Here is a 25,619-nt window from a genome sequence, read left to right on the forward strand (position 1 = left end):
TACCTCATAATTGCACATTATGTGGCCTACAGGTCTGTGCTTACTGTACTGTACTGCACATAAGCAGAACATGTTAAGAACAAGTTAGAAAAAGCTCTTTCATTCGTGTATTAACTCTCTATTAGGCTACACGAAGGCCCATTTCAAAGTGGGTCAATGAACATGGTAACGCTTCTCTGTTATGCAAACTATATACAGACACACACACACACACACACACCTTTTGGTATTAATAACATGTGAACAATGTGATGATGACGCTGACGTATTAATTCGCAGATTACTCGTGGTGACTGACAGCTACCTGCAAAGCTCTCGAGGGTTCCTCCCTTCTGTTAGGCCCCGCCCCCCCCTCCCTGAACGACCCCTCCTTGTTGGTCTTTAATCACAGAGCGGAGTCTACAGCTAGCAGCAGGCTAGCTCAGCGGTTTACATGCAGCTGGCCACACATCCTCCATGGCATTACTAACAAGATGCGCCGTGTTTTAACTCTTTAACCCCCCCCCCCCCCCCCCCCCCGCTACCTCCAGCTATTTCAAGCCGGAGGTTACTGTTATGGTTTCGGAGAATGGAAACGGACGACGTGTCGGTTCGAGAGCAACTTTTCCACAACCGCGTACGGGAGACCATAGTAAGTAACGATGTGCTAATGTGACCGTGTGTTAGTATGCATATTATTATATTATATGGATTTAGTATGCATGTGAGGAGATGCCTCGGACAATACGAGCAGCCACAAGAGAGCCACGTCGTTTGGTTATTTGTGTCGCGTAACGTTAACTGTTGCTCAACTTTCCAATTTAAGTTGTTAAAAGTCTCACATTTCAGCAATTGGGCAAAGAATATGCAACAATGAACTTTTTCAACGTTACATGCGATGTTTGTTGCACGGATGCAGCTGATCGTGAGGTAGCCTGACATCAAGAAGCATACTTAGCATCCAGGAGGTCTTCCTTTTGAGGTTTTAACGACCTGGTCCTCTTCTCAAAACCTCTATCTGTTTGCCATGGCTCGGGTCACCCGTCTCCACGTTGTTACAGTTTGACCTTACTGTAATTTGTTTGCCAGTGGCATGACTCAGTTGAACTTCAGTCAGACTTGCCAGAAAGATCAATGCAGTTACAGCAAGGCACATGGATACTGGCCTTTGACCCCAGAAAAAAAGTACAATCAGTTTATTTCCTGATATTGGCAATATTGCTGATACAGTGTTGCGTAAGGGGGACAACGTCAAACAACTTTTCAGCGGTTGACTTTATCAATTTGTCCCGGTTTTGCTCAACTGCAACTAGATAAGAAAAAGCTCAGTTTGTACTCGTACTGTAGAAGAGGATGAGCAGAGTGAAACGGGTGTACATTTACAGATGTAAAAATGAATGATCCGCAGGGAGATTGAGTCTTTACAACAGCAAATACTAGGGTAGAATAAATGATGTCGTAGCAGCAAAACCCACAGGTGTAACTAATTACATCGATAATGACCGCATTATATTTAGGCGTCCCAGTGTCAGGGCTCTGATGTTGTATTGGGCAGTTAATGGAAGTGAGCCATCGTTAGTCATTAGTTACACCTGTGCTTTTCATGCTGTGGCAAGTCAACGTTTCGGTTGTGAAATCGCTTTCAAGTGTAAAAACATCCAAAGCAAGAGTCAAATTAAGAGTTAAGTGATATTCAAGGCTATTTCCAAATTAAAGTTAGTATAGTGACTTAGATCAGTCTGCTGATCACATCCTCTAGTGTAGATGGACCCATGTCAAATAGTGCTCCTATAGCAGACCTATTTTCTTTACATGAGCAACAATGAAGTGGCCGTATGTATTGTTATGCCCTTGTTTTGTCATTGTCCCTTTCACCTAAAGACCTAATGCTATTAGTCGATGTGGCCTTCTTAAGCCACTGGCTGGCCTCCAGCTTACCATCTCTGCTCAGTGCTCCCTGTCAGGCCGGTCAGCCGCCCCTGCATCTCTTGTTATCAATGGCTGTGGGGCGAGCTTATTATCGGTCAGCTCGTTTTAAAAGGAATCTGTGGCGGTAGTATACAGTGGGAGTATTTCACATATAGCAAAGCATCCGAAGAAGGGGGACATGGAGGGTTGTTTCATTCAAATGTAATGTGTGCAGGTCACACCAAAAAGTAGAACATGATTCAACTTCAAGGTTAATAAAACAGATTGTCCAAATATTTGAGTCTATAATTAATCATCTTATACGGTCCTGGGAAATGTTCCTAGATACCCCAAAAAACATGTCAGCAAAATATGTGTTTTAAAATGTCGCTGTTCCATTTGTATAATAATAAAAGACGGTATCAGTGATTACTAATCTAAAACCTACATTCTGCACACACTCTTCTCTTGTTGTGTCTAAGCTTCCAGAAACCAATCGGACTAGAGAAACCATTTGGATATTAAAATAATGTGTGTAATGGATTAATTCTTATAATCTTGTGGCCTATATATATATATATAACACCGTTGTGGATCCTGCTGCAGAGTCGCAGGACGTACATTGCAAAGGCCAGAGGAGCCCCTGCAGTGATCTGTCAGTGCTGAGAAGACGGACACGGTTATGTAATCATAGTGCTCTGTGGGATATGTTGTTGGAGCAATGTTGTGCTTTGACTGGCAGGAAAAGTAGAGATAAGATAAGTAGAAACGAGCAACACCCAGCATCAGAACGCATAAGATATAAAGATCAGCATGAGAAAAGTAGCATATCATCTTTAAAAGACACAGTGAGTAATTAGAAAATGTATTGTCCACTCCAGCTGTGTATTACGTAGAAACCAGAGATTGATGATCTGTAATTTTGTGTGAGCGTTGGATCAAATCTCCATCTTACTTACTTTAGTTTAGCTCTTTAGGAGGCTGTATAATGGTGTTGTTGTTGCACAACGTCACTGTTGATTTAATATTGTCTATTCTCACGGACTATATTACCGAACTGGAATTTCAGTTGTTGCTTCTCTGAAACCCTAAACTATCAAATGTTGCATGACACATTCCAGTAAACTGATCAAAACACCTGACGCAACATGCTGCAGCTGCCCACCTTCTTCTTTCCCGTGCAACATTTTAAGTTATTTCTGGCTGTGTAAAATGAATCTTGAATAGGTCTCTCCTAATCTATCCCCCTTGCTTAACCCTTCTGTTATGTTCGTTTCTTAGGTACAGCCATGATGTTCGCGGGTCAATATGACCCGGTGCATGTTTAATCATCCAAAAGTTGTCAGAAACCAAAAAATCCTAATAAATATAGTTTGTACCTCATCACCAACACCCTTACTAACAATTCAATCAGTATTTAGTGGAATGAAGTTATTCCCCCCTCCATAGATCATAGTTCAATGAGGGTAACTCACTCGTTTTAATGAAAAATACATGTTAAAACAATTTTTTAGGTACATTGGAAAAACCTAGATGTAAATTGCATTAGTCTATCATAACATGTATTTTTCTCTAAATTATTTTTACACTTTGAAACATTATTTTTTTCATGGGGTGATGTAGATAAATGGAGATGAGACACCTCTGCTGTTCAGGGTCATATTGACCCGCTCACTCAAAATCAAGCCAAATGAGTCATGAGGATTTGTATTGAAATTAAACTGTACTCATGTTTACTTATAGTGTTAAGGAACAGACATTTACAAAAATTAACAAGATATGAACACAATGAACGAGGTGTGTGTGTGTGTGTGTGTGTGTGTGTGTGTCTACACAGCACACGAGTGACATGTCGTCACGGTGTGCTTTGTGCTGATACATGTTGCCACTGTCTTTATAATATTTTCGGTATACGTGTGTTGGGTGAGGATGACTACTGTATTTCACAATTTTTTGACACAAATGTCTCGCTTGGAGGAACAGATATATCAGTTTCCTCATCTGATGGTTCATAATCAGTAACATTGTAATCTGAATTGACCTCAAGATGGTCTTCATGTTCAGACACATCCTCCTCTATTTCACTGTTGGGATCAAGGATGTGCTCCAGAGCCTCCAGGGCTGTCATCCTTTTGTTTCTGTTGCTCATGTTGTCCTCCAGTAAGCTACTGTGTTGCATGTATCTGCAGAGTGTAATGTTGGTAGGACTCCCAAGCAACCCTTTCATATGTTTCTCCCCTCTCCTGCTAAGTGTGGGCGGAGTTTTCCCGCGAGAAAAAAAAAAAATCTCGCCAAAATAGTATCTTTCTCGCACAGGTGCGGTAGTGAGACCGTGTGTGTGTGTGTGTGTGTGTGTGTGTGTGTGTGTGTGTGTGTGTGTGTGTGTGTGTGTGTGTGTGTGTGTGTGTGTGTGTGTGTGTGTGTGTGTGTGTGTGTGTGTGTGTGTGTGTGTGTGTGTGTGTGTGTGTGTGTGTGAAATGGGGTGAAACATGTTGGGAGGAGTAAGAGATACTTTGTCTCACATTTTCAAAGAAAGAAATGGTCTAAACTTGACCCTTCTGACCCCTTATAGCCTCCACTTTCACTGCCGGGTCAAATTGACCCGAACATCATCTCTGTTATATAAACCTGCAGGGGGGGGGGTTGCACATACATGATATTTTTTATTTAATTTTTTTCACGTTGATTACCCTAATTAAGGCAAGCAGAAGAAGTTTCATACAGAAAAAGTTCTTTAAAATATTTTTTCTAGATTTTCAAACTTTGAAACGGGTCAATTTGACCCGCAACATAACAGGAGGGTTAAACAAATGCCGTCATGCTTTGCTTGAAAGTGTTTAGCTGGACAAGCGGCTGGGTGCCCCTGAAACAACACACTCGGGAGTCCACTTGACATTTTGCGAGGATGTTCTGTGCCAATGCCAACCTCCTGTTCCTTTTTTTTTTTTTTGAATATTTACAGAAACAGTTGAGCCTCTTTGTTTTTCGCTTGACTCTGCACAAAGATGTTTAGGTTACTCTGTGAATCTTAAAATGCTCTGAGCCCCGGGGCTTTGTGTTGAGCACAAAGATGTTCCTCTGGAAGCTAAATTCCTTCAAACTCTCTTCTCGGCGGCCTGCTACGTGTTGCCAGCTGTCTACGTTGCCGATCAGCACGGTGTTCAGGGTGTTATTCTACCCCTCCGCCTATTTCTTACCCCCAAAAACCCCATCCTTTGTTGCCTGCTTTTCCTTTTGTTGGATTAACCATCGCATCATTGAACAATTTTGCAGACTGAGCTGATTAGTTATGTACAGTCCATTGTTGTTTGTGTGATGCAGCTAGTATGTTTCACTCCCACGTACACAGTAGAACACTGCGGTTCTCTACAGATGAAAGTTTAATGTTTGGAATGGAATTGTTTTCTAGTCATATGCAGAAAGGTTTTGTTTACATTGTAAAGTGGGTCAACGTCTTGCACTTCCTGGAGCCACACAGGAGGAGGGGCCTATGCCCGTACCCCGCCTCCGTTTGTTATTGTACCCCACCATATGTTCCATTGACTCATTTAAAATATTCTTTTGTTATGGATTTAGAATAATAGAAAATGCACTTTGTCTCCCGATGAATAGTTTTGACGTGGCCCTTTTACTGGGACTTTTTATTGGACTATACTATTGCAACGTTAATTTAATGGAAATCTGAGTAATTTCGAGGCTCTTTGTTCTTCCAAGGAACATTTATTTAAGGAACTGGTTTTATTGTAGCGATGTCACATTTCTGTCATTCCCCAGAGATTCTTGCGCTCTTTGTTTGCTGATGTTGTAACTTGTACATCCTGCTGACCTTACTGTGCTCCCTGTGCCGCCATGTGGAAATGTTTTGTGATCTGGCAACATCCTTTCATTGATCTGTCAGTCCAACACTTTAGTGCAACTGCATCTCCAATGTTGAATGGTGTAACATGGCATGACAGGAGCCTCAGCTGTACTTTAATAACTGACGCTAACGTAGCATCGTAGCAGCTGAGTCAGACTAGCTGACGTAGAAGTTAAAAATGTTGAGAATGTAAATTAGGCGATCATTAATTTCCACCTTGCCCAGGAACGTTGTGGTTCATATCAATATTCAGCGGCAGAGATGAGTGAATGCGGACGCTGTCGCTCAGCTTTCATTGGACACTCATTCAAGTTTGGCATAGTGCTCAGGTGTGTTTGGCGTCAATTTGTTTGCTGTGACAACGGCATTTGTTTTTTTTGTCCTGACCGGTTCACAGTTGAGAAATGTTTTGAGTATTTATTTAGGTGTGTGTCTGAACGATGACTGGGTGTTTTACAGTCTGTCCACTGTGTTGCATGAAGTGTAGAACTAGAGGTAATCTTGAAGATGCGGAGATAAATCTTCGTATTGTGTGTTTTAAATGAACGGTTCGCTCATGTTTTCTGTGTTGGTCATACAAGCGATTTACTTCAGTCTTTGGGGTGAACTGTTGAGCTTTGCCAGACAACAGATTGCCTCGTGAATATAGGTTTAGCCTAAATTTGGTGGTAGATTAAGTGTAATGTCAGACAGTGATTGTTATCAGCAGTATGGCTATCTGTCGCTGGTATTAATCCCTCCGCTGGTATTATCACTCTCATTCATTTCACTCTTCGTTGGAATAGAGTGCTAATCTTCAGACTCCATCTGTCTCTCTTGACCTTGGCAGAATGGTGAATGTTTTGGGCTGTTTTGTATTTTGTTTTTATTATTTCTTGCATTTTATCTGCACAAAAGAAAACAGAACATTCTATGAGGAACAAGTCTGTTGCATGCTTGCCATCTCCTCTCCTCTCCCTGTGCCTTCTCTATCTCTTCCGGATGCTTTTGGTATCTTTGCTATGTATCCACCCCACGCTTTTAAGACATATCAGAATATACTAAGTCGGAGATATGAGCCAACCTAAACAAACGTGTTGCTCATCAGTGGGATTGGACTGAACATGACGGCTTGTTTACAAGGCTGCTCTTCCTTTATGGGATTTATGGGATTTAGCTGCGTAAACAAGTCAAATAAATAACCTCACTTTCTGTCTCCTCTGCAGATCTGTGTGCTCCTGTTCACATGCCTCTACATGGTGTCCTACCTCATCCTTACGCACTTCAAGAAGAATGCCGAGTTTGTCACAGGTGAGTTGTATAATCACTCTCGCCCTGGGTTTGAACAGGTGCATCACACAAAGACTGCTCTGTGAGGAAGACTTCCTTCAGTCCTTATGGAGAACTGCTGGGAGGGGAACTGATGGTGTTGACCAGTGTATTGATTATATTGGTCTTTTGGAGTGTTCTCCACATAGTACATAGGCCACACTAAGCACCGGTGTTAATTAAACCCCACATATTTGTTTTAAGGAAATAGTCTCTGGCTGGAGGAGGAAACAGGGTCTCATTTTAGCCTTATTTGAAGATTCATCTTAAAGCTAGACGAAGCTCAGACAAACAACACAATGACTATCTCCTAGTTCACAGACCTCACTCAACATGTTCTTAAAGGACTCTCAGCGGGATTTACTGGCAGTAAAAGGAATAACGCATCTCAAAAGAGATTTTCTTTTAACAGTCTTATGCTGTACAACAAACGACATCATGAAACTGGCTTAATCTGTCATCGCTCTGTTCATGTTGATAGTTAACTACTTTGTAGCTGACAAGCATTTGCCTAAATGCAACAAATGTCATGTACTTGAATCTAAAATATGTTGCCTATCATTAAAACTAAGAAGATGTTTAAAGTTCTGCAGGAAGACTGGGTTGCCAGTTCCATAATATATCAAATAAGTTGCCACTATTGAAAGCAGATGTAGCCAGGCCTCTCTGCTCCGCTGTGGCTGGGCTGAAACCTGGGAAATGGCCAGCTCTCTTTGGTTTGTATTAACCACCGTTGTCAACGTTGTCTGTGCCTCTACAACAGCAGAACAGTTGTGCCCTGCAGCTAAATGCAGATTGTGCAATACCTCTCAACTGACTTAAGGGAGCCAAGAACTGGTTTTTGCTCCTTCCGGCTTTACTTCATTATTAGAGAACATTTGCATACAAAAGAAATACTGTTTCATGTGCTGTGGTGCACATTACGAAACAAAGTACAGCCATTCACACAGAATGGTCTTAGACATGTAAAGCATGTTGCATGCTACATTACAGGTTTTTAGAAATATGTGTATATATGTACAGATGGATCCCTTTCATACTCCTAAATACTTTGCTCTTTGCCGTTTCCTACATATGTAATTCAGATTTTACTAGCAGGCTGGTCTTGCTTGAACAGAATCATGCTCATGCTCACTCCCAACACTGAGGCCAGTGAGACTTTATTTGCCATCCTCATATGGACTGTTACACCCTTTCTCCTATATATCTCTGTATATACAGCACACACACACACTGCCCAGACAGCTTTTACCAACTCAGACTTGTTTTATTTTGATTGCACTCGGATGCATTTAAGCCTTTGTCAGTGACAAAGTTATAGCAAATTAGTTGGCTACGTCTGTGGCAACCTGTCCTTGTTGAAATATCGATGTCTGTCTGAATCCCTTTTGTCATAGATTAAATCCTCCTTATTTATCTGCTCTTTCAGATGATATTGAAGATGCCACCGTCAACAAAATTTCGTAAGTGAAAACCTCTAATAATTAACAGATTCAGTGTAATCTGTTCTCCCTCGCTCACTATGATTAGTGTCTTCGTGAATGATTGAGCGGATACCTTTGACAGCGTGACATGTACAGTGGCGTGTGTGTGTGTGTGTGTGTGTGTGTGTGTGTGTGTGTGTGTGTGTGTGTGTGTGTGTGTGTGTGTGTGTGTGTGTGTGTGTGTGTGTGTGTGTGTGTGTGTGTGTGTGTGTGTGTGTGTGTGTGTGTGTGTGTGTGGATGAGGGCACTTCGGTGTCACGTCGCCCTTTGTCCCTACACGCTGGCACTGCATTACCTGAGCCACACTAGTCTCTACACCTCGGCTATGCTGTGAGGATGACGCTGTGTGACTTCACTGATGGCTTGTTTATTTCCCTCTCCCAGGCTGTGGCTGTGTACGTTCACCCTGTCGGTCGCAGTGTGTGCCGTGCTCCTTCTCCCCATCTCCATTCTGTCCAATGAAGTGCTGCTCACCTTCCCACAGAGCTACTACATGCAGTGGCTCAATGGCTCTCTTATCCACGGTACATCTCAATGTTTTTATAAGTTGACAACACCAAACCGTGGATAACCGTGACGTGTCAGACAGCAGAATGTGTTACTGTCTGAAACTGGGTCACTGGTAATAACCTCCAGATCAATACACTACAGGCCTGTGTGCAAGCAGATAATTGCTGTGGACAGAGTGGCTGTGACCTTGCTGTGTGCAGTGCATGTTCCACCTGAAGCCCTCCAACTCCAAACCAACAACAATATATATTTTCAATTGAGCAACTGAGATGTAGAGTAAAAGGTTATGAATCCCAAAAGTAAACCAGGCCTGTATTGTTGTTTCATGTGAGAATCATTCTGATTTTCCTCTGCTGGGTGGTCATGCTACACTGCCTGGTAGGACTACACCTCACAGTGGTACTGCTGAAATGTGTAGCTGCTAGTTTATCCCCAGTGAACGTTTGCACTGAACACTAACATTCTGAACATCTCTCTTCCTCTCTTGTCAGGATTGTGGAACCTAGTTTTTCTTTTTTCCAATTTGTCCCTGGTCTTCCTCATGCCCTTTGCCTACTTCTTTACCGAGTCGGAGGGATTTGCGGGATCCAGAAAGGTACCAGTTTTGTCCCTCCGCCAAAAATGCCATTTAGTCAACATGTATAAATTGCCAGCCTATCACAGTGTGTGTCTGTTTTCTTTCTGTAGGGCGTGATGGCACGAGTGTATGAAGCGGTAGTGCTGCTGTTGCTGCTCGCTCTGCTTGTGCTGGGCATTGTTTGGGTTGCATCGGCCCTCCTCCACGACAACGTAGCAAGGAAGAGCCTCTATGGTGAGTCCCATGCATTGTACCTGAAGATCCCTCTGCAACAATTGGTTTCACAATTTTTAAAAAAAATATGTTTGCTTATACTCTTCTCTGAATTTAAGACCTGTGGGAGTATTACCTTCCTTATCTGTACTCGGGCATCTCGCTGTTTGGAGTGTTGCTGCTTTTGCGTAAGTATACCTCATTCACAATTACCTGAGCTTGACTATATACTAGATTATACTCTATAGCATATGACACTTGCCTGTCACCATCTGTGTGTTTCCCTCCACAGTGTGCACTCCCTTTGGATTGTCCCGGATGTTCAGTGTAACCGGCAGTCTTTTGGTCAAACCGCGGGTGAGTCACAGACCCAGTGACGACACTTCCCACAGTTGTCTTGTGCCTGTGAGCGGCATTGACTGATGTCTCTTATCCCCCTCAGCTGCTGGAAGATGTAGAAGACACGTTGAGCTGCACCGCATTTGAGGAAGACTCGCTCTCCAGGAAACTGAACAGTGAGTGTCTCACCACCAACCCAGTCCTTTTTTTTCCCCATTTTCTGATAATTACATTTAAAGCTGACTTTTCGTTTCCGTCATGTGTTGTTGTCTGATTGAAGGTGGCGGTACGACGTCGTGCTGGGTCAAGCTGAACGTGGAGGCGATGAAGAAAGAGTACCTAACAGTCCAGAGCAAGCGCATTGCCCTGGGTACGGTTGACTAAACGGGCTGCTCTCTGCTGGCTTTCTCCCACAGTGGTCACATTGAATAGTCATTTGTTGCCGTACACTCATTTAATATTCCTTTTCTTTTCATATTCTTCTTGCTTTCCTCATAGAAATGCGGAGGAAGGCGTCCCCATGGCAGCGAAACCTGGGCTATCCACTGGCCATGCTGGTGCTCCTCGCACTGACGGTACATGCTTATGTACTGATTTATTCTCTCATTCACTAACACAGACGGTGGTTTTAATTGCAGCATAATTACTGTTCCTGTCTCTGCAGGTGATGTGTGTCCTGATGGTCTGTTTCAATGTGTTGGAGTTGCTCCTGGATGAGACGGCTATGCCCAGAGGAATGGAGGTGAGGATTTGAAATGGTGCACATTTCATGCTTGGTGTGCCACAGCCAGTCATCTGTGTACACTGTTGATTGTTGTTTTTGTTTTAGGACCCTCACCTTGGGATGGCCTCCTTCTCCATGTTTGGCTCACTGGGCGCAGCAGTTCAAGTAGTCCTCATCCTGTATCCTTTCAATGCCATTCACGTGTGTGTGTGTGTGTGTGTGTGTGTGCACACAGAGTTCACTCGTCTTGTCCATTGGGCTCTGACTCAGCCACTCACAGACTGACCTAGATAAGTGTTTTATGTTGACTCATGCTGTTACATCCATACATCTAAAAAAATCATAGATAATTTACTTTCTGGATTGTATTTGCTGTCTGTCTCTGTGTGTGTATTAGTGTTCTAGTGTTGCCCTTAACATTTATTTCAGCTATCTGATGGTGTCCTCAGTGGTGGGTTTCTATAGTTCTCCTTTCTTTACTGGCCTCCTGCCCCGTGCGCAGGACACCAACCTCACACAGGTATACAACCTCTGCATAAGTCTTAACTCACAGCGATGTGTATAACCAGAAACTAGTGATGTTCTGTGTTAACTCTGCATAGTATGTTTAAAATGTTTCTTTTCTTTTTTTTAGATAATTGCAAACTGCGTTTCACTGCTTATTCTGAGCTCAGCACTGCCGGTGTTTTCGCGCACACTTGGTAAGAACATAGCATGAATGACAAATGCAATGTTTATCAAAGACTGCAGCCAACTCCCAATTCTTACCAGATTTTGAGTATGTGTTGTGTTCACAGTGGAATGACAAATTCAAACTGCTCTTTCTTTTTGAAGTTGCATAGATTTGTTTAGTAACTGCATATAATGTATAAGAGAGGACTATACGTTGACACATGGTTTATAGCACATGCATTAAAGTGCACATTTAGTATGTATATTTGGGACACAGCAGTGTGTTGTGACGAGAGTGGCTTGTAGTTTTAGTAATGCCCACAAGAGGGCATATGTATCCCATTAATACTGTAGCTGCAGGTGAGGTCTGGCTTGAGCAGTTACTTCACGAGTAAAACCTTTTCTTTGGTTTCTTTTGCGTTGTGTTAGGGATCACGCGCTTCGATCTACTGGGAGACTTTGGTCGGTATAACTGGCTGGGGAACTTCTACATCGTCTTCCTGTACAACATGCTGTTTGCTGGTCTCACCTCCGCCTCCCTGATCAAGACGGTCACCTGGGCTGTACAGAGAGAGCTCATCCGTGCCTTTGGTCAGTCCACTTTCATTTCGTTTTTTTATGAAGCAATGTGTATTTGGGATTGTGTTGTACTGAAATTCATTGCACTTGTGTAGCCGGTAGTTTTCCCACCTTTGGCCCCATTTCCCTCTGGGTTGGTCTCTCTTCCTCAGATAGAAAGGACACAATTCTTTCAGGAAAGTGTAAAGGGACAAGAGGAGAGTCGGCTCCCCTTGGGGACCTTCAGGCACACCGCCCTAGACCCCTCGTCACACACACACACACACACACACACACACACACACACACACACACACACACACACACACACACACACACACACACACACACACACACACACACACACACACACACACACACACACACACACACACACTCTCCACCCAACACAAACAAGCGCTCAGAGCATGGACACAGTCCCCTTCCTCACAGTACAGATAGCATCTCTGCACCATGGCAGCTCTCCTGCACTTTCCCATTGCCTCCCAACTCACTTTTGTTCTGTGATTAATAGACTTTCATTTCACCTAGATCACTATTTTTCTTAGCTTTGCAAGTTAAGTGCTCCGCCTTGTGATTGTGTGTGACGGCATTGTCCTTTTTGCTTTTCTTTGTATGCAGGTCTCCACAGACTGCCTTTAACGGTGTCCCGCTCCACCGTCCCCTTCAGACTCCTCCTGGCCAGTGGACTGTCAAAAATCCAGTGACTTTTCCTCCTCGCCACTGCCTCTCCTAACCTTTTTAGAAACTGAGCCACTTCAAATGTGCACCTATTGGATTAAAGACATTTGCAATGCAGACACTTTGCCAGTTGGTACTTGGTTCACGTCGCCCCGTGTGAAGAGACCAGAGAAGTTGACGAATCTCTCTCAGCACCGTGTCCAGTGGGAGCTCTGCTTGAAGCTTTAATGACCAATATATCAGGGTCCAATTTTTGTGCAGTTATTTGACGGCAGGGACAAGTATGCAAGCGGTTAGCTGAGTGATGGATACAACTGGAACAAGGGGAAAAGGGATATAAGCCGTATTGGCAGTCCTGCCATAGTGGACAATAAGAGAGAAATCCTCCCACAAAACCCGATGCCTCAGGAAAAGAGGATCTAGTCGATAGCCGTTGTTCAGTTGACGCATGTGAAAGTCAGCAGAGTTATTTTGAAATATTACATTGCAGCTGTGACGTAATTTCCTCTTCCTGCTCCAGGTCGATTGAGTGCACTCTCTTTCTGTGGCTTCCACACGCTTTACCCTCTTTGGTTGTTCCACTATTTTAAGATTGGGAATCTTACTTCCATGTGTTTGGTGGTCCAGTCTGCACCAGTGTTATGTAAGTCAATGAGAGGGAATTGTTATTGGGAGCAAATGGGACACAGAGTACCATGTCTATCTATGGATCTGCAGGTTACACAGGGAATATGCGAGTGAGGTAATAATCTTTTACAAATCCAGTTAAATAGTAGAATGAATGTTTTCTTTGGTGATTTACCATTAAGCAGGGTCTTTACTTTTGTAGACAGTCTGAGGATTACTATTAATTTACGAAAAAACACTAAAAAGAAAGCTTTACACGTGTGCAAACTTTTGAATGCCATGTGACGCTCACTAAGAGGAACATTTGCCTTTGACCAATCAAACTGTGAATTATTAAGAATATATGCGGGGAAAGTGCAATATTTTATAAGTAAACGCACACTTTTTAACATTACCAAAAGTAATTTCTAGATCTTCTGCATGGTTTCTTTTAATCTTCTGTGAAGTATTTTTCTCATCTCAAATCATCTTTGAAGCTTAGAATAGTTTCAAGAAGCGAATGTGACCATCACGCCGTGCAATCTTCCCGGTGTCAGTTTTTGTATTTTCATAAATTCTGTGATGTTTATCAGCTATATCTCATCATTTACAATGTGTTGGTGACCCTGTGTCACCGTTTGCCTTTGCTGCTGTATCAGCAGGTTATTAGCTGTTGGTTTGACCAGCAGGGGACAGTGTCTCTCAAACCCAACACCAGCATCTCTCTCTCCCCTTAGGTATTATATGCATTATATTTATATATAAATATATATATATAATGCACTCTGAGGTTTACTCATTTCACTTTTTGTGGGAATTGTCTGTTGGTTTTTGGGAACACAGAGTTTATGATATACTGTATTTATGGGCATTTTGGGATCTATACTTCACATGTTGACTCTTTAGGATTTTTAACAGTTGTTAAAATGTTGAATGTGATACAGATGAGACAAAAAATCTTGAGTTGTTCTCAAAGATTAAAAATAATGTTTCTGTTTTTACTTTTGAAATGTTCTGATGTTTGAGATTTTCTGAACAGATTTTCCAGCCATCACAGTTTTATGAGCAGAAAGCAATAAAATCATCTTGTTTTTAACTTCTTTGTGTCCTTTTGGATAGACCTCAAGGTGACTTACGGTAAACTCTTTGATGCCATTATGTGTTTGTTACAGTTGATGAACTGTAACTACTTTTTTAACTGATCTGATGGGTGGATGTGACTGGTGAGGGCGTCTGTCCCTATGCCCCCCCCCCCCCCCCCCCCCCCACACCCTTTTGTTGCACTTCTTTAATCAGCAGCAGAAGAAAGACATATTTTGGCCTGTCTGTCAGCATTGTCCCGCCGCGACGCCACTACAGCCGTAGCCCACGCTTTCCCCACTCTGATGCAACTGCCAGATAAAAACCTTGCAAATCAGGAGGAGAAGCGACGTCCACTCACATTCACTCTTTCACGCCCCCGCCTCCACCTACCTCCTTTCTTCCATTCCTTTTCCTTGCCCATTGTTCATTTCCTTTTCTAATTCTTCTAAAGTCGGTTCAAGAAAACCCCGTCTCTGATTAATTTCTCCCTCCTGATTTTTGTTTGCATTTCTTGTTTTGTTTTGTTGGATGTTTTAATTAAGCTTATTTGAATTAGGTTTTGTTTTGCACTGCGTTTCCTTTGCTAAAAGGAAATGAACTAAAATGTCGCCGTAACATTACTTGCACATCTGGAGACTGGTTACCCTCTAAGGAAGTGACATATAAACCAGATATGGTGTGTATATATATATTTATATATGGTAGAGTGAAAGAGCTTAGTGCAGGGCCAGAGTTTTTCAATGTGATTAAAGTTTAAACGAACCCAGGGCGATGCTGTCACAGGCAAGGTAAAGAGGTCGTGATTCAGAGGGTATATAAATATATATATATATAATTTTAGAAAACCCTGACAGTTAACTCAATTTCTTAAGTTATTCTGTCTGGACACCACACTTTTAGATTTTGAGGAAATAGGGAACATGTTTTTTCAGTTTATTAGACAACAGAAAATGGAACGCAATGTTTTTTCTCTGTTACATTGTACTCACAGAGAGCATGTAACAACCCTACAGATCCCTTAACCTTGGATTTAGTTGGGGAAACACTAGGATAGCACCTCTCCCTTCAGCAAAATACAAAGGTCGATAGCAGTGCAATCAAAGTGTCCCAGCAGTCCCATTGGGTAACACACTCTGTATATCAGGGGCAAGGCGGGAGACGGGCAGCTTGTAATGGGGATGAGATATGCTATCTTTATTGTCAAAACATAAGAATGAAGGGGGGGAAAAGACACAGATTAGCTTTCCTGACGGTCGGCCATTTGAAGTTTGTGCCAGAGCGCATTAAGGGCTGTTATTCCCTCGTTTGTGCGCTCGCAAATGCCCAACCACTCACAGGAAAAGGCGAGACTTGCCCGCTAATCAACTGATAATGGGTCACACTGTCCGTTTGCCATATCTGCCCGCCATCCTGCGTGCACACTCACGGCACACTTGCTTCACACAGTTGACTGCTGCAGGCCTTTGTTTCATTAGATAACTTTGGGTGAATGGCGTGAAGTGGATTTTTAGAGAGAGAAACGTAATATCACATATCACATATCGCATACGTCGATTCAAAAGAGTCTTTAAACATAAAGTATTTAATCTATACAATGTTCGTTATCTTTTTTGACCTTTGACCTGCTTGTCTGAGGCCAGGAAGTTCCACCCTTCTCAGTCTATTGTCCACTTTGGTGCAGCATCGCCACAACCTCAACTCACTGGTGCTCTTTTGAAAAGGCCATACCAAGGCAAAGCAACTTAAAACCCTGGACTTGGCACACACACCGCCGCGTGTGGTGCGCCTGTCATCGTACGACACATGCAGTGATAGGTATGTTTTGAAAGGTGAAGCATGGCGAAGTAACTACAAACAAAAAGTTACAATACATCAGTCGAGGATCATCCTGTGTGTGCAGCCACATCAGAATGCACCACCCTGCCTCTTCCTGCACTGATAACATGGCGAGAGACAGTGGAAGGGGCGGTGTAGTGGTGGTCAGAGAGAAAGGACGTGCGTGTGGAGAGGGAGGTGGTTAGGTGTCGGTTCCCTGACTTTCCTTTCCCCCCCCCCCACCCCAGCCTGCTAACGGCCTCCATCTGAGGAAGTGGATCCTACAGAGTGTCTATTCATCTCCAAGAGACAAGACAAACACTTGAGATGTCAAAGCCAGCATTGCTCCAAAACCTTAATTACTGTTTTAAAATGATTGCGTCCTAATAAATAACAGCTTTGCAATATGATCCTTGGCTGCATTTGTAGATGTCCTTTATTTGCCATTCTTAGTGCTCATAGTCAGTTACTGAAAACTCCACAGAAGATGAAAAAAGATGTGTGCTTTATTTGACCATGAGCAGGTGCTAACATCGGCGTCCATTTGGAAAGAACAAAGCAGGGTCGGCTAACCCAGGCAGGAAAGATCTCGCTGTCTGCGCTGTGGCTTTGCAGGAAACACAACCATTCACCCGGCCATGTACTCCCATCCTGAAATGGGGGAGTGAAACGCTAAGAGCCAGAAGGAGGCAGGGGGAGGCAGGAGGATGGGGGTACCAAAATAAAAGCTAATAAGAATGACTTTATTTCCATCTCCAACCTGCAGATGTTTGCTTCCTTCCTTTCCCTTTTATGTCAGATGGAAATCTCGTCTCTTGCACGGCTTTGAAGAGAAACATCTGTGTGGTTAATTGCAGATGTGAAAGTGTTTGTTGCTTTGTTTTTGATTGAGTCATTCCCTGCATTTGTCATGAAGGCTGATATCTCTCATCTGTGTTGCTTGGGCCAGATTTGAGCCTTTTCTTCCATGTTTATCATAAGGACAGGAAGATGCTGCTTTGCCTTGCCACCCCTCCCTACAACATCCTGGGATCTTCTGGAAACTTCCCTAACAAGGATGCCTTTCCATGGTCACTGTGGAGCTCAGTGACCTACGCTTCTTCATGATACAATAATTGTAAGTGCTGTTTTAGATCAGGCGCAGAATGGGAAATTCACAGGTTCTTTTTCGAAAAATATTTCTCTGTTCTCGTTAGATAAAAGTGCCTCACTAGTGATTTGATTTTGAACCATCTATAGAATGCAATCACATCAAACCAAGGTATGCGCTTGCATAAAACTATTTGTATAAACATCCAGTACGCAGCAGCTCTGTTGGGCGAAAGATTCTTTGAAACAAATCCACTGTCAAGAAACTGACCACGAATCATGAAGTCCTCAAGTGTTCCAGGAAGCTGCAGATAGGATGGTAACAAACTCCGACCTTTGAATCCGCCATTAATTTAAGCTTCCGTGTGTGATTACACATGTCAGACCCCTGAGACACAACGATGCCTTTCTTTTCTGCTCCCTCTTTGGAAATTATCGGACACATTTTTATGACTCCCAGCTATTGTTCTGAGAAGGATAAAAATAATATGTTGATGTGACCGGCGGGTGTTTCCAGTGGAGAGGTCTTGGGTGCAAAGGGTTCAGGGGGGTCAGGCCGGCTCCCCAAACACAGGAAGACAGCACTGTAAGTCTGAGTCAGGGGTGTCAAGGCTGGACACGTGTGTTCCCTCATAGACCCTCACCTTCAACTGTGACTATTAATAACATCGGCACAGGGTCATCGCAGTTGACCCATCCACTTTTGATGGGTGGGATGAGCTGACAGAAGCAAGGGCATGTTGTTATTCAAATGACACGAGTTTAGTATTTTAACTGTAAATATACCGTATGTGCTCTAAAATACAATGTGGCAAGATCATTAGGGTGCTTTGTTAAGTAGCCTATCATTTATTTAACTTTGCAGTTTGATGTGGAAACGTTTCCAAAACAGTCTTTAACTGAACTTAAATACTTAATGAGGTGTGTGTGTGTGTGTGTGTGTGTGTGTGTGTGGGTGGGGGGGGGGGGGCATTTTCTTAACATGAGTAGGCTAATCATATGTCCTTTGTAAGGTTGAATTGGAGGCGTGTGCTGTCGCAGTGGGAGCGCGCAGAGGAAGGGAGGGCAATCTTGTCCGGACGCTAATAAGACCCAATGGCTGGTGCAAGGTGGCCAGGAGCTCTGAAACGCGACAGAAGACGGTGGACGAAGGAGAGAAGAAGAAAGAAATCTCAGGGGAGACATTTCTGGATGGACAAGGAGGATGAGAGCGCCGCGGGAGCTTCCATAGGGAATTACAGGGAGCCGTGGAGCATTTGGTGTGCGTCAGTTTGTGTGTCTCGGCTCGTCAAAGGAACTGCGGGAGAGAGAGAGAGAGATTAGCGGTAAGTGACTAGAAAACCAAGAAAAACACCTGCGCCGAGACAGGTAGACTGGGAAGATGACTTTCAGCTCACAAGAGGCATAGAAGCAGCTGAAGAGATGGCGAAATATTTGGAGAGAAACCTTAAAGACGTAGTGTGTCACTTGTTTTAGTAGCTGGTGCCAAAGTTCAGAAACGTTAGATTTCAGCCAATCATATCATTCATTAGGCTATAGCCTCACTTTTAGTCATCAAGGCAGCGCAAACCTATAGTCAAAACAACTGATTTGTAATATACAACTTATTTTTATCAAGAGTGAATACAGAAAGAAGAAGTTCTTAAATATACATTTAAAAAAAATAATGTTTTATCACCATCAGCTCTAATACCACATGATTTGGAATGGACCAAGATTCAACCCTCATTCACATGCTGCTACACACCTGGAACCGGGGTACCACTGTAGGCACGGTGAGCCACTGACTCCTGGGAGCCCCAGCCCTCCCCAATGAAGCAGTCCTGGTGGGCCCGCCTGGCACAGCTCAGCCTGCTTGTTGTGTGGACCTGCGTGTGGCTGGTCCAGGGATGCGGACCGGGCCCTGGCTACGGCATCCGCTCCAGGCCCAGGAAACTCACAGCCATGCACTACAAGCAGTTTTTCCCCAACTTCTCAGAGAACAACCTCGGCGCCAGCGGGAGAGCAGAGGGCAAGATCACACGCAACTCCGAGCGCTTCAATGAACTGGTGTGCAACTACAACCCTGACATTGTCTTCAAGGATGAGGAGAACACCAACTCGGACCGCTTCATGACCAAGGTGAGGCTGGTGTGTTGTGGTTAACCAAGTTCAATCACCACCGTTTTGAAAGATGTTGTAGAATGGGATGATACACTGGAGCACTTGTTTTCACTATGATACCGCGTGAGTAACCTGAAAAGGATGCTCTCTCTGGTGTCTCCTGAACCTTTTCAAGCCTGGAAATAATCCTGTTGGATAATTTATTAACTACATTCACAAGAAGGGACAGGTATCAGTTTACAGCTCCTACCCTGCTACCCAGCGTGGCGCCTTCAAATCAAATCATATAACCTCATTCATTGCTTTCCGTACCTTCCCTTGCCGGGCTCCTAACACTCAAACAACTGTTCAACACAGAGTGTGTAAGTTTTAACCAAACTTCCCCTCCCTTTTCTTGAGATAAGAAGATCAGGATGTAATTCAACACTACCTCTTAAGAGACTGCCTTCCCCTTCGGGAACACTTCCTTTTAATCTTTAACCAAAGTCTTTGTTATTGGAAATCAAACTACTCCTATGACTCTCAGTGGCACTTGAACTCCTTAATGTTTACTGGCGATAGGTATCCACATTCAAATCTCATGCCTACAAAAGACAATCGATGGCCCAGAGGATTTAAGATCTGGATGCTTTTTGACAAACTTGGAACGCCACACTGCTGAAATTGACGTTGTGCTGCTTTGGATGCTGCGGTTTTCTGTGATTGTTTAGGATGCAAATCTGTGTTCCTTCCCCTCCTCGAGTGATTGTTCATGATAGAAATCTGCGGCCGTATATATGTGTGCCCAGTTTGAGTGTGTGAATGTGTGCATGTGCCCCTCTTTTGCCCAGATGTGAAAGCCGCTCTTTGTGCGTCGTTTGGAGACTCGCAGGGGTCGCCTATACAAAATTCCCGCCTGCTGAAGTAATGGCACCGTCGGAAAAGCGACTATTGTAGTTCTGACAATGAAACGCCTCTCTTGAATGGCATTGCGAGAAAAAATGTAACAAGTTTGTTTTCTGTCCTTCTCGCTTTCTCACTCTTGCTGTCACATTCCCAAGTCCATGCCCATACATTCTTGCCCTCTGCCCTCTCTCTTTACTCCCAGCCTCGGCCCTCCGCTACACTGCTTTCCTCTCACCCAGCTTGTTCGCCCTCCATCTCTCCCACTAACACTCTCATCGCCTTCTTTACCAACCCTCTTTTTATACTCCGTAGCAAGAAGAGCTTTATTCCATCAACTGCAGTCACAAGAGAAATAACTGTCCAGGAGATGATAATGAAATGTATCAACTCGGTTGCTGACGTTGTCATTTTTCTAAGCCGGCGACAATGCTGACACAGTCTGTAACATCATGGACCACATGGGCGTTAATAGTCACTGTGAACATTTCTGATCTTCCGATTTCTGATCAAATGACTTTGGGTGAAACCGAGAAAACTCGTGCCTGGAACAATCTGGAAAAGGCAGAGAATGGCCTTGATTATTCTGTCATCTTGTCGTAAAGGCCAAGGAATGTGCCAAACTGGCTACAGTAGCTTTGTTCTTGTACTCTGATTGTTGAAGCAAGGTTGAGATGGCCTTTAACAGAGAAGAGGAGGAATTGTGTGACGATGCCAGCAGACAAACAATCACAACCTGCGGAGCCAGAGACGTTGTTGAAATACTGGAAACATTTTTCTTCTGTGTTTCACTGGAGTCCGTCTGTGCACTGAGGTGTACAGTAGGCTTTCATACTGTACTTACTTCTTGTACACTCAGGCTGTGCCGTCCACTCTGTTAATAAATTATCGGGACAGTAGCTCAGTCCGTTGGGACTTGGCTTGGGAACTGGAGGGTTGCCAGTTCAAGTACGGCATGTGGGCTGGTAGCTGGAGAGGAGTCAACCTGGTAACTGGCACAAAGGTGCCTCCTGGGCTCTGCTGATGTGCCCTTGAGCAAGGCACAGAACACTCAAACTTGCTGTTCGGGCACTGCGTAGTAGCCGACCACTAATACTAGGATAGGTTAAATGCATCGTAGTATGTGTATCCCCGCACATTGTGCGATGTACAATGCGACAATAAATTACTTTACATTTACATTTTTTTCCTACTTTCACAGTACATGGCACATGCTGTGGACAGAATGACTAAAAACTGTCTTTGAAATAAACATGTCCCTCTTTCTGTAGCATTTAAAGCATTTTTAAAAGGGAAAATAATAAACTAAAAGAGGGATTGCAATACAACACATAATATTACTATGCAGAAAGGTGCTAGTCATTTGAATCCCTTATTGATTATATCTTAAGCAACAAAAATCATATATAGTTTAATATTGAAGAACTAAGTATATTATATAATATATATACATGTTTCCTATAAGATTAAATGGATACCTGAATGTTTTGTAAATCATGTTTTGCTATTAGAAAAAATAAATATTTGATAAGATATTTGTTGGGCTCATGGCGGGATGAATCTGGGTATTTTACCAACTTTAGAACCTTTATCTGATCCCGATCTTACATTTTCTGTAGAATAATGTTACACTAGAGTCCGACTCATACTTGATACTTTTTGAAGCTGATACCGATATTGATATTTGAGAGTGAAAAAGTCTGATAATTATACAGTATATTGGCTGTTGCAGAACTACTACTAAGGCTAAGATTATGTACTGGTTGGGAAATTTTACAAATGGACAAGAATTGTCAATACTCTCCGGTCGACAAACTATGTAATGAAGACAGTTTCTAAATGACCTCAAACACATCGTTGGCATTTCTGTACAGCAATTTCCTGTTACTTATCGACCAACATATGCATCAAAACAATATATCTGTGACAAGCTGATGTTGGCTGGTCCGTCAATACTGTTTCAAACTGAACCCCTTTCCTCTGTGTCATTCTGTTTCTAGCGCTGTAAGGACTGTTTGAACAGGTTGGCGATTGCAGTGATGAACCAGTGGCCAGGGGTGCACTTGCGTGTGACGGAGGCCTGGGACGAGGACGGCCACCACCCCACCGGCTCTCTGCACTATGAAGGCCGGGCCGTGGATATAACCACTAACGACAGAGAAACGGAGAAGTATGGCCTTCTAGCCCAGCTGGCTGTGGAGGCTGGCTTTGACTGGGTCCACTATGAGTCCAAATATCACATCCACTGCTCAGTGAAAGCTGGTAAGTTTAAGGATGGAGCTTATATAAGATCATGTAGGTAACAACATGACATCAATTCACTGGATGATGTCAGGGCATTAAGACAAGAAACCAAGCACAATCTGTGTTTAGTCATCGTGGCTTTTTTTAATGCTGATCTTCCTGCAGATCACTCTGTTGCAGTGGAAAAAGGTGGCTGTTTCCCAGGCTGGGCCCGGGTGACTGTTGCCGGAGGGGTGCAGAAGAGCCTGTCGTCCCTGGCCGCCGGGGACAGAGTCATGGCCCTGTCTGGGACAGGCCAAGTCGTGTTGAGCCAAGTACTCCTGTTTCTGCACCGGGACCAAGAAATATGGTCAACTTTTCTGTCTCTGGAGACCGAAGATGGCCATCGATTGGCCCTCACTCCACATCACTTGGTCTTTTTAGCCCCACATTGCAGACTGGACAGTAGTGAGTATCAGGCTCAGTTTGCTAGCAGAGCCAAAACTGGAGACTGCGTTCTCATCCATACTGCAGAGGCTCAAGTACGTCCATCTCGAATCATCTCAGTTTCCGAAGAGGAGAGTGTGGGAGTGTATGCTCCCTTGACAGAAGCTGGATCTGTGTTTGTTGAAGGAGTGCTGGCATCCAGCTACGCTCTGGTGGATGACCACAGACTTGCACACTGGGCATTTGGACCTGTGCGACTCCTCTCCTCATTCAGCCAGCTACTTTGGGGGGAGACAATAAAAGAACAGCAGACCACAGACAGGGAAACAGCTTGCACCAAGACTCATTGTAGCACTTTGGCCGCAAAGGACAGAGCAGGTGTTTGTGTGAATAATGGCACCCTGAACAAGCAAGACAATCTGAGTGAACCCCTGAGGATGGAAATGGAAGAGAAGCAGACATCAGATGTGCATTGGTATGCAAAATTAATGTACAGTTTGGGATGTATCTTTTTAGACTCCAACTCATTTCATCCTTAAAAGCCTGAAACTATACACACTATGTCACGGTGTACAGCTTTGATATATTTCCCCTAACACTTCCTGTTTTTTTTTCTTTAATAAATTAAAAGCACTGGAATGGCTTGCTTTCTTTTTCACCATTGTCTGCATTATAATGATTTACATGCTAATACTTAAGTGATATTTTGTAAGAGATTGATTTGGATGAGACAATTTATCTGAGCTGGTTAATGTAAAAAGAAGTATGACTGTATCATAGTCTATTTGTACATCATGTTATTTCTTTTAATTATTTCAGTCATATATATCTATATATATAGATATATATCTATATCGATATAGATATATATCATTTTAGTGGGATAGGAATTAATTTTCCCACAATAGAATCTTTATTTTTGTACTTTATGAATCATAATATATAAATGTTTCATTTTATTACAATAATTCCACTACATGTATTGTATGTCCTCACATGTTGTAAAACAAATTAAAATGTAATTTTAATAAGCAACACTTTTTTTTTCTTCAGCTCTGGAGTAAATTGAGTCAGTTAAGCTGATTTGTCTTTTGCTTGTTTAACAAAAGTGAGTGGGAAACAGCTGAGACATGTGCAGAAAGATCATTTATGGGGGTCGTAGTTAAGTATTATGTATGTTACAAGAGCTCTTAGGAAATCTATTCCAGCAGGCTGACTGGTTAATGAAAAGCCCAGATGTACTTAATATTCCCCACACCGTGCCACCAACTTGTCGACATCACAGACTTTATCACATAGCTACTTCAAGGGAGATATCGGGTATCTTACACTCTTAATTAAAGGAGACAGTTTTATTAGTATTTGCTGATCAATTTGGGTCACAAGTACTATATCTGTTGGTGGCGTAGTACAGTTCATTGTTCACACAACTTTCTATTTTGTTGCAGCAAGTCTACCAGTCTGCACTAAAACAATTGCAGTTTTCCTGTTACAACATTTATTTATATTATGTCATGTAAACCTACTTTTCAAAGGTTCAGAATAATGTGTGAGGCCATATTCATGCCAGGTAGTACAAGGTTATACGCCCCCTTGTGGAGAAACCGATATTAAGCCTGTTTAATTTATTTGACATCATTTCTTAAACACCCTTGTATAATAACTACTCTAGATTAGATAGACTGTAATTCAACAAACCTTGATTTGTAATACTTGTAGTTTATTGACAATATAGCACATATTTGACTGGAGAATTCAACACAACTCAAAACAGATATTCAGAGAACAAACTGCATCCTATAGAAGTAACCTACATTGTTTTTCTCAGTTATCTTTAAGGTATATAACTGTAAATATAATAATGTTGAGGACCCAAACTGTATTCTCTTCTTCAGGTTTACGTTCTGTTGTAAACATCTGTGGAGGTATTCTAGAGGATTATCCTTGAGCTACAAGAGACAGATGGGAAAGCACTGGCCCCGCTGTCTGGCCAATAGGAAAAGCCCTTTGTCCTAATACCATCCTCTATTTACATCCATTGGCCAATCAGTCACTGTCTTCCACCCTGTCTCAGCCCCCCAAAATCTAATCCAATCTGGCTAAAGCTGAATGGGGAGTTAACTAATCCTGTCAGGGGGACCAGTAATAACCTATTTTCTAAATTAAAAGCTGCACATCCCACATTCAGGTACAGGGAGGCACACATTTCCTGATCAAAATATACTTTATGAATAATAATAATTATGACTAAACTTTTATTTTATGACTATATTTAGAGACATGAAAGAGAAAGATGCATCAGAGGAGATTCGGCATGGGTTTGTATTGATTGTTCAAATACTTGAGTGCTACAGATCATCTTCCCAAACATTATAGAAATCTTTCTCACGTGCCACACCTGAACAAATTAGGTCATGTTTCTTTTTCTGTCTGGCGGACAAAAGAGCTTATGACTCCATATGTGATTGAAACCCAGACCTAGAGTGGCAATTTATTTTGATTGGCTAATTTTTCAGTAATTTAAACACCTCAGAAACT

At 42.8% G+C, this 25,619-nt stretch overlaps 2 protein-coding genes across 2 annotated transcripts; both read left to right on the forward strand.

Moving 5' to 3' along the window:
- The first annotated feature begins 538 nt into the window (after positions 1–538).
- On the forward strand, positions 539–14,535 carry lmbr1l (limb development membrane protein 1-like). Its single transcript, XM_079181096.1, has 17 exons — positions 539–631; positions 6,952–7,036; positions 8,484–8,517; positions 8,923–9,062; positions 9,540–9,643; positions 9,736–9,859; positions 9,958–10,026; positions 10,131–10,195; positions 10,281–10,353; positions 10,458–10,547; positions 10,676–10,752; positions 10,842–10,919; positions 11,007–11,080; positions 11,331–11,421; positions 11,536–11,602; positions 12,003–12,164; positions 12,774–14,535. Exons 1-17 carry the CDS (start codon positions 569–571, stop codon positions 12,857–12,859), a joined length of 1,482 nt encoding a protein of 493 aa, XP_079037222.1. The 5' UTR covers positions 539–568; the 3' UTR covers positions 12,860–14,535.
- Positions 14,536–19,238: 4,703 nt separating this feature from the next.
- On the forward strand, positions 19,239–23,824 carry dhh (desert hedgehog signaling molecule; the record flags this gene model as incomplete). Its single annotated transcript, XM_079169650.1, has 3 exons — positions 19,239–19,547; positions 22,412–22,673; positions 22,821–23,824. The coding sequence occupies 3 exons, from the start codon at positions 19,239–19,241 to the stop codon at positions 23,618–23,620; spliced, it is 1,371 nt and encodes a 456-aa protein (XP_079025776.1). The 3' UTR covers positions 23,621–23,824.
- Positions 23,825–25,619: the final 1,795 nt, after the last annotated feature.

Source organism: Pholis gunnellus, assembly GCF_910591455.1.
Source record: "Pholis gunnellus genome assembly, chromosome: 2".
NCBI classification, from domain to species: domain Eukaryota; kingdom Metazoa; phylum Chordata; class Actinopteri; order Perciformes; family Pholidae; genus Pholis; species Pholis gunnellus.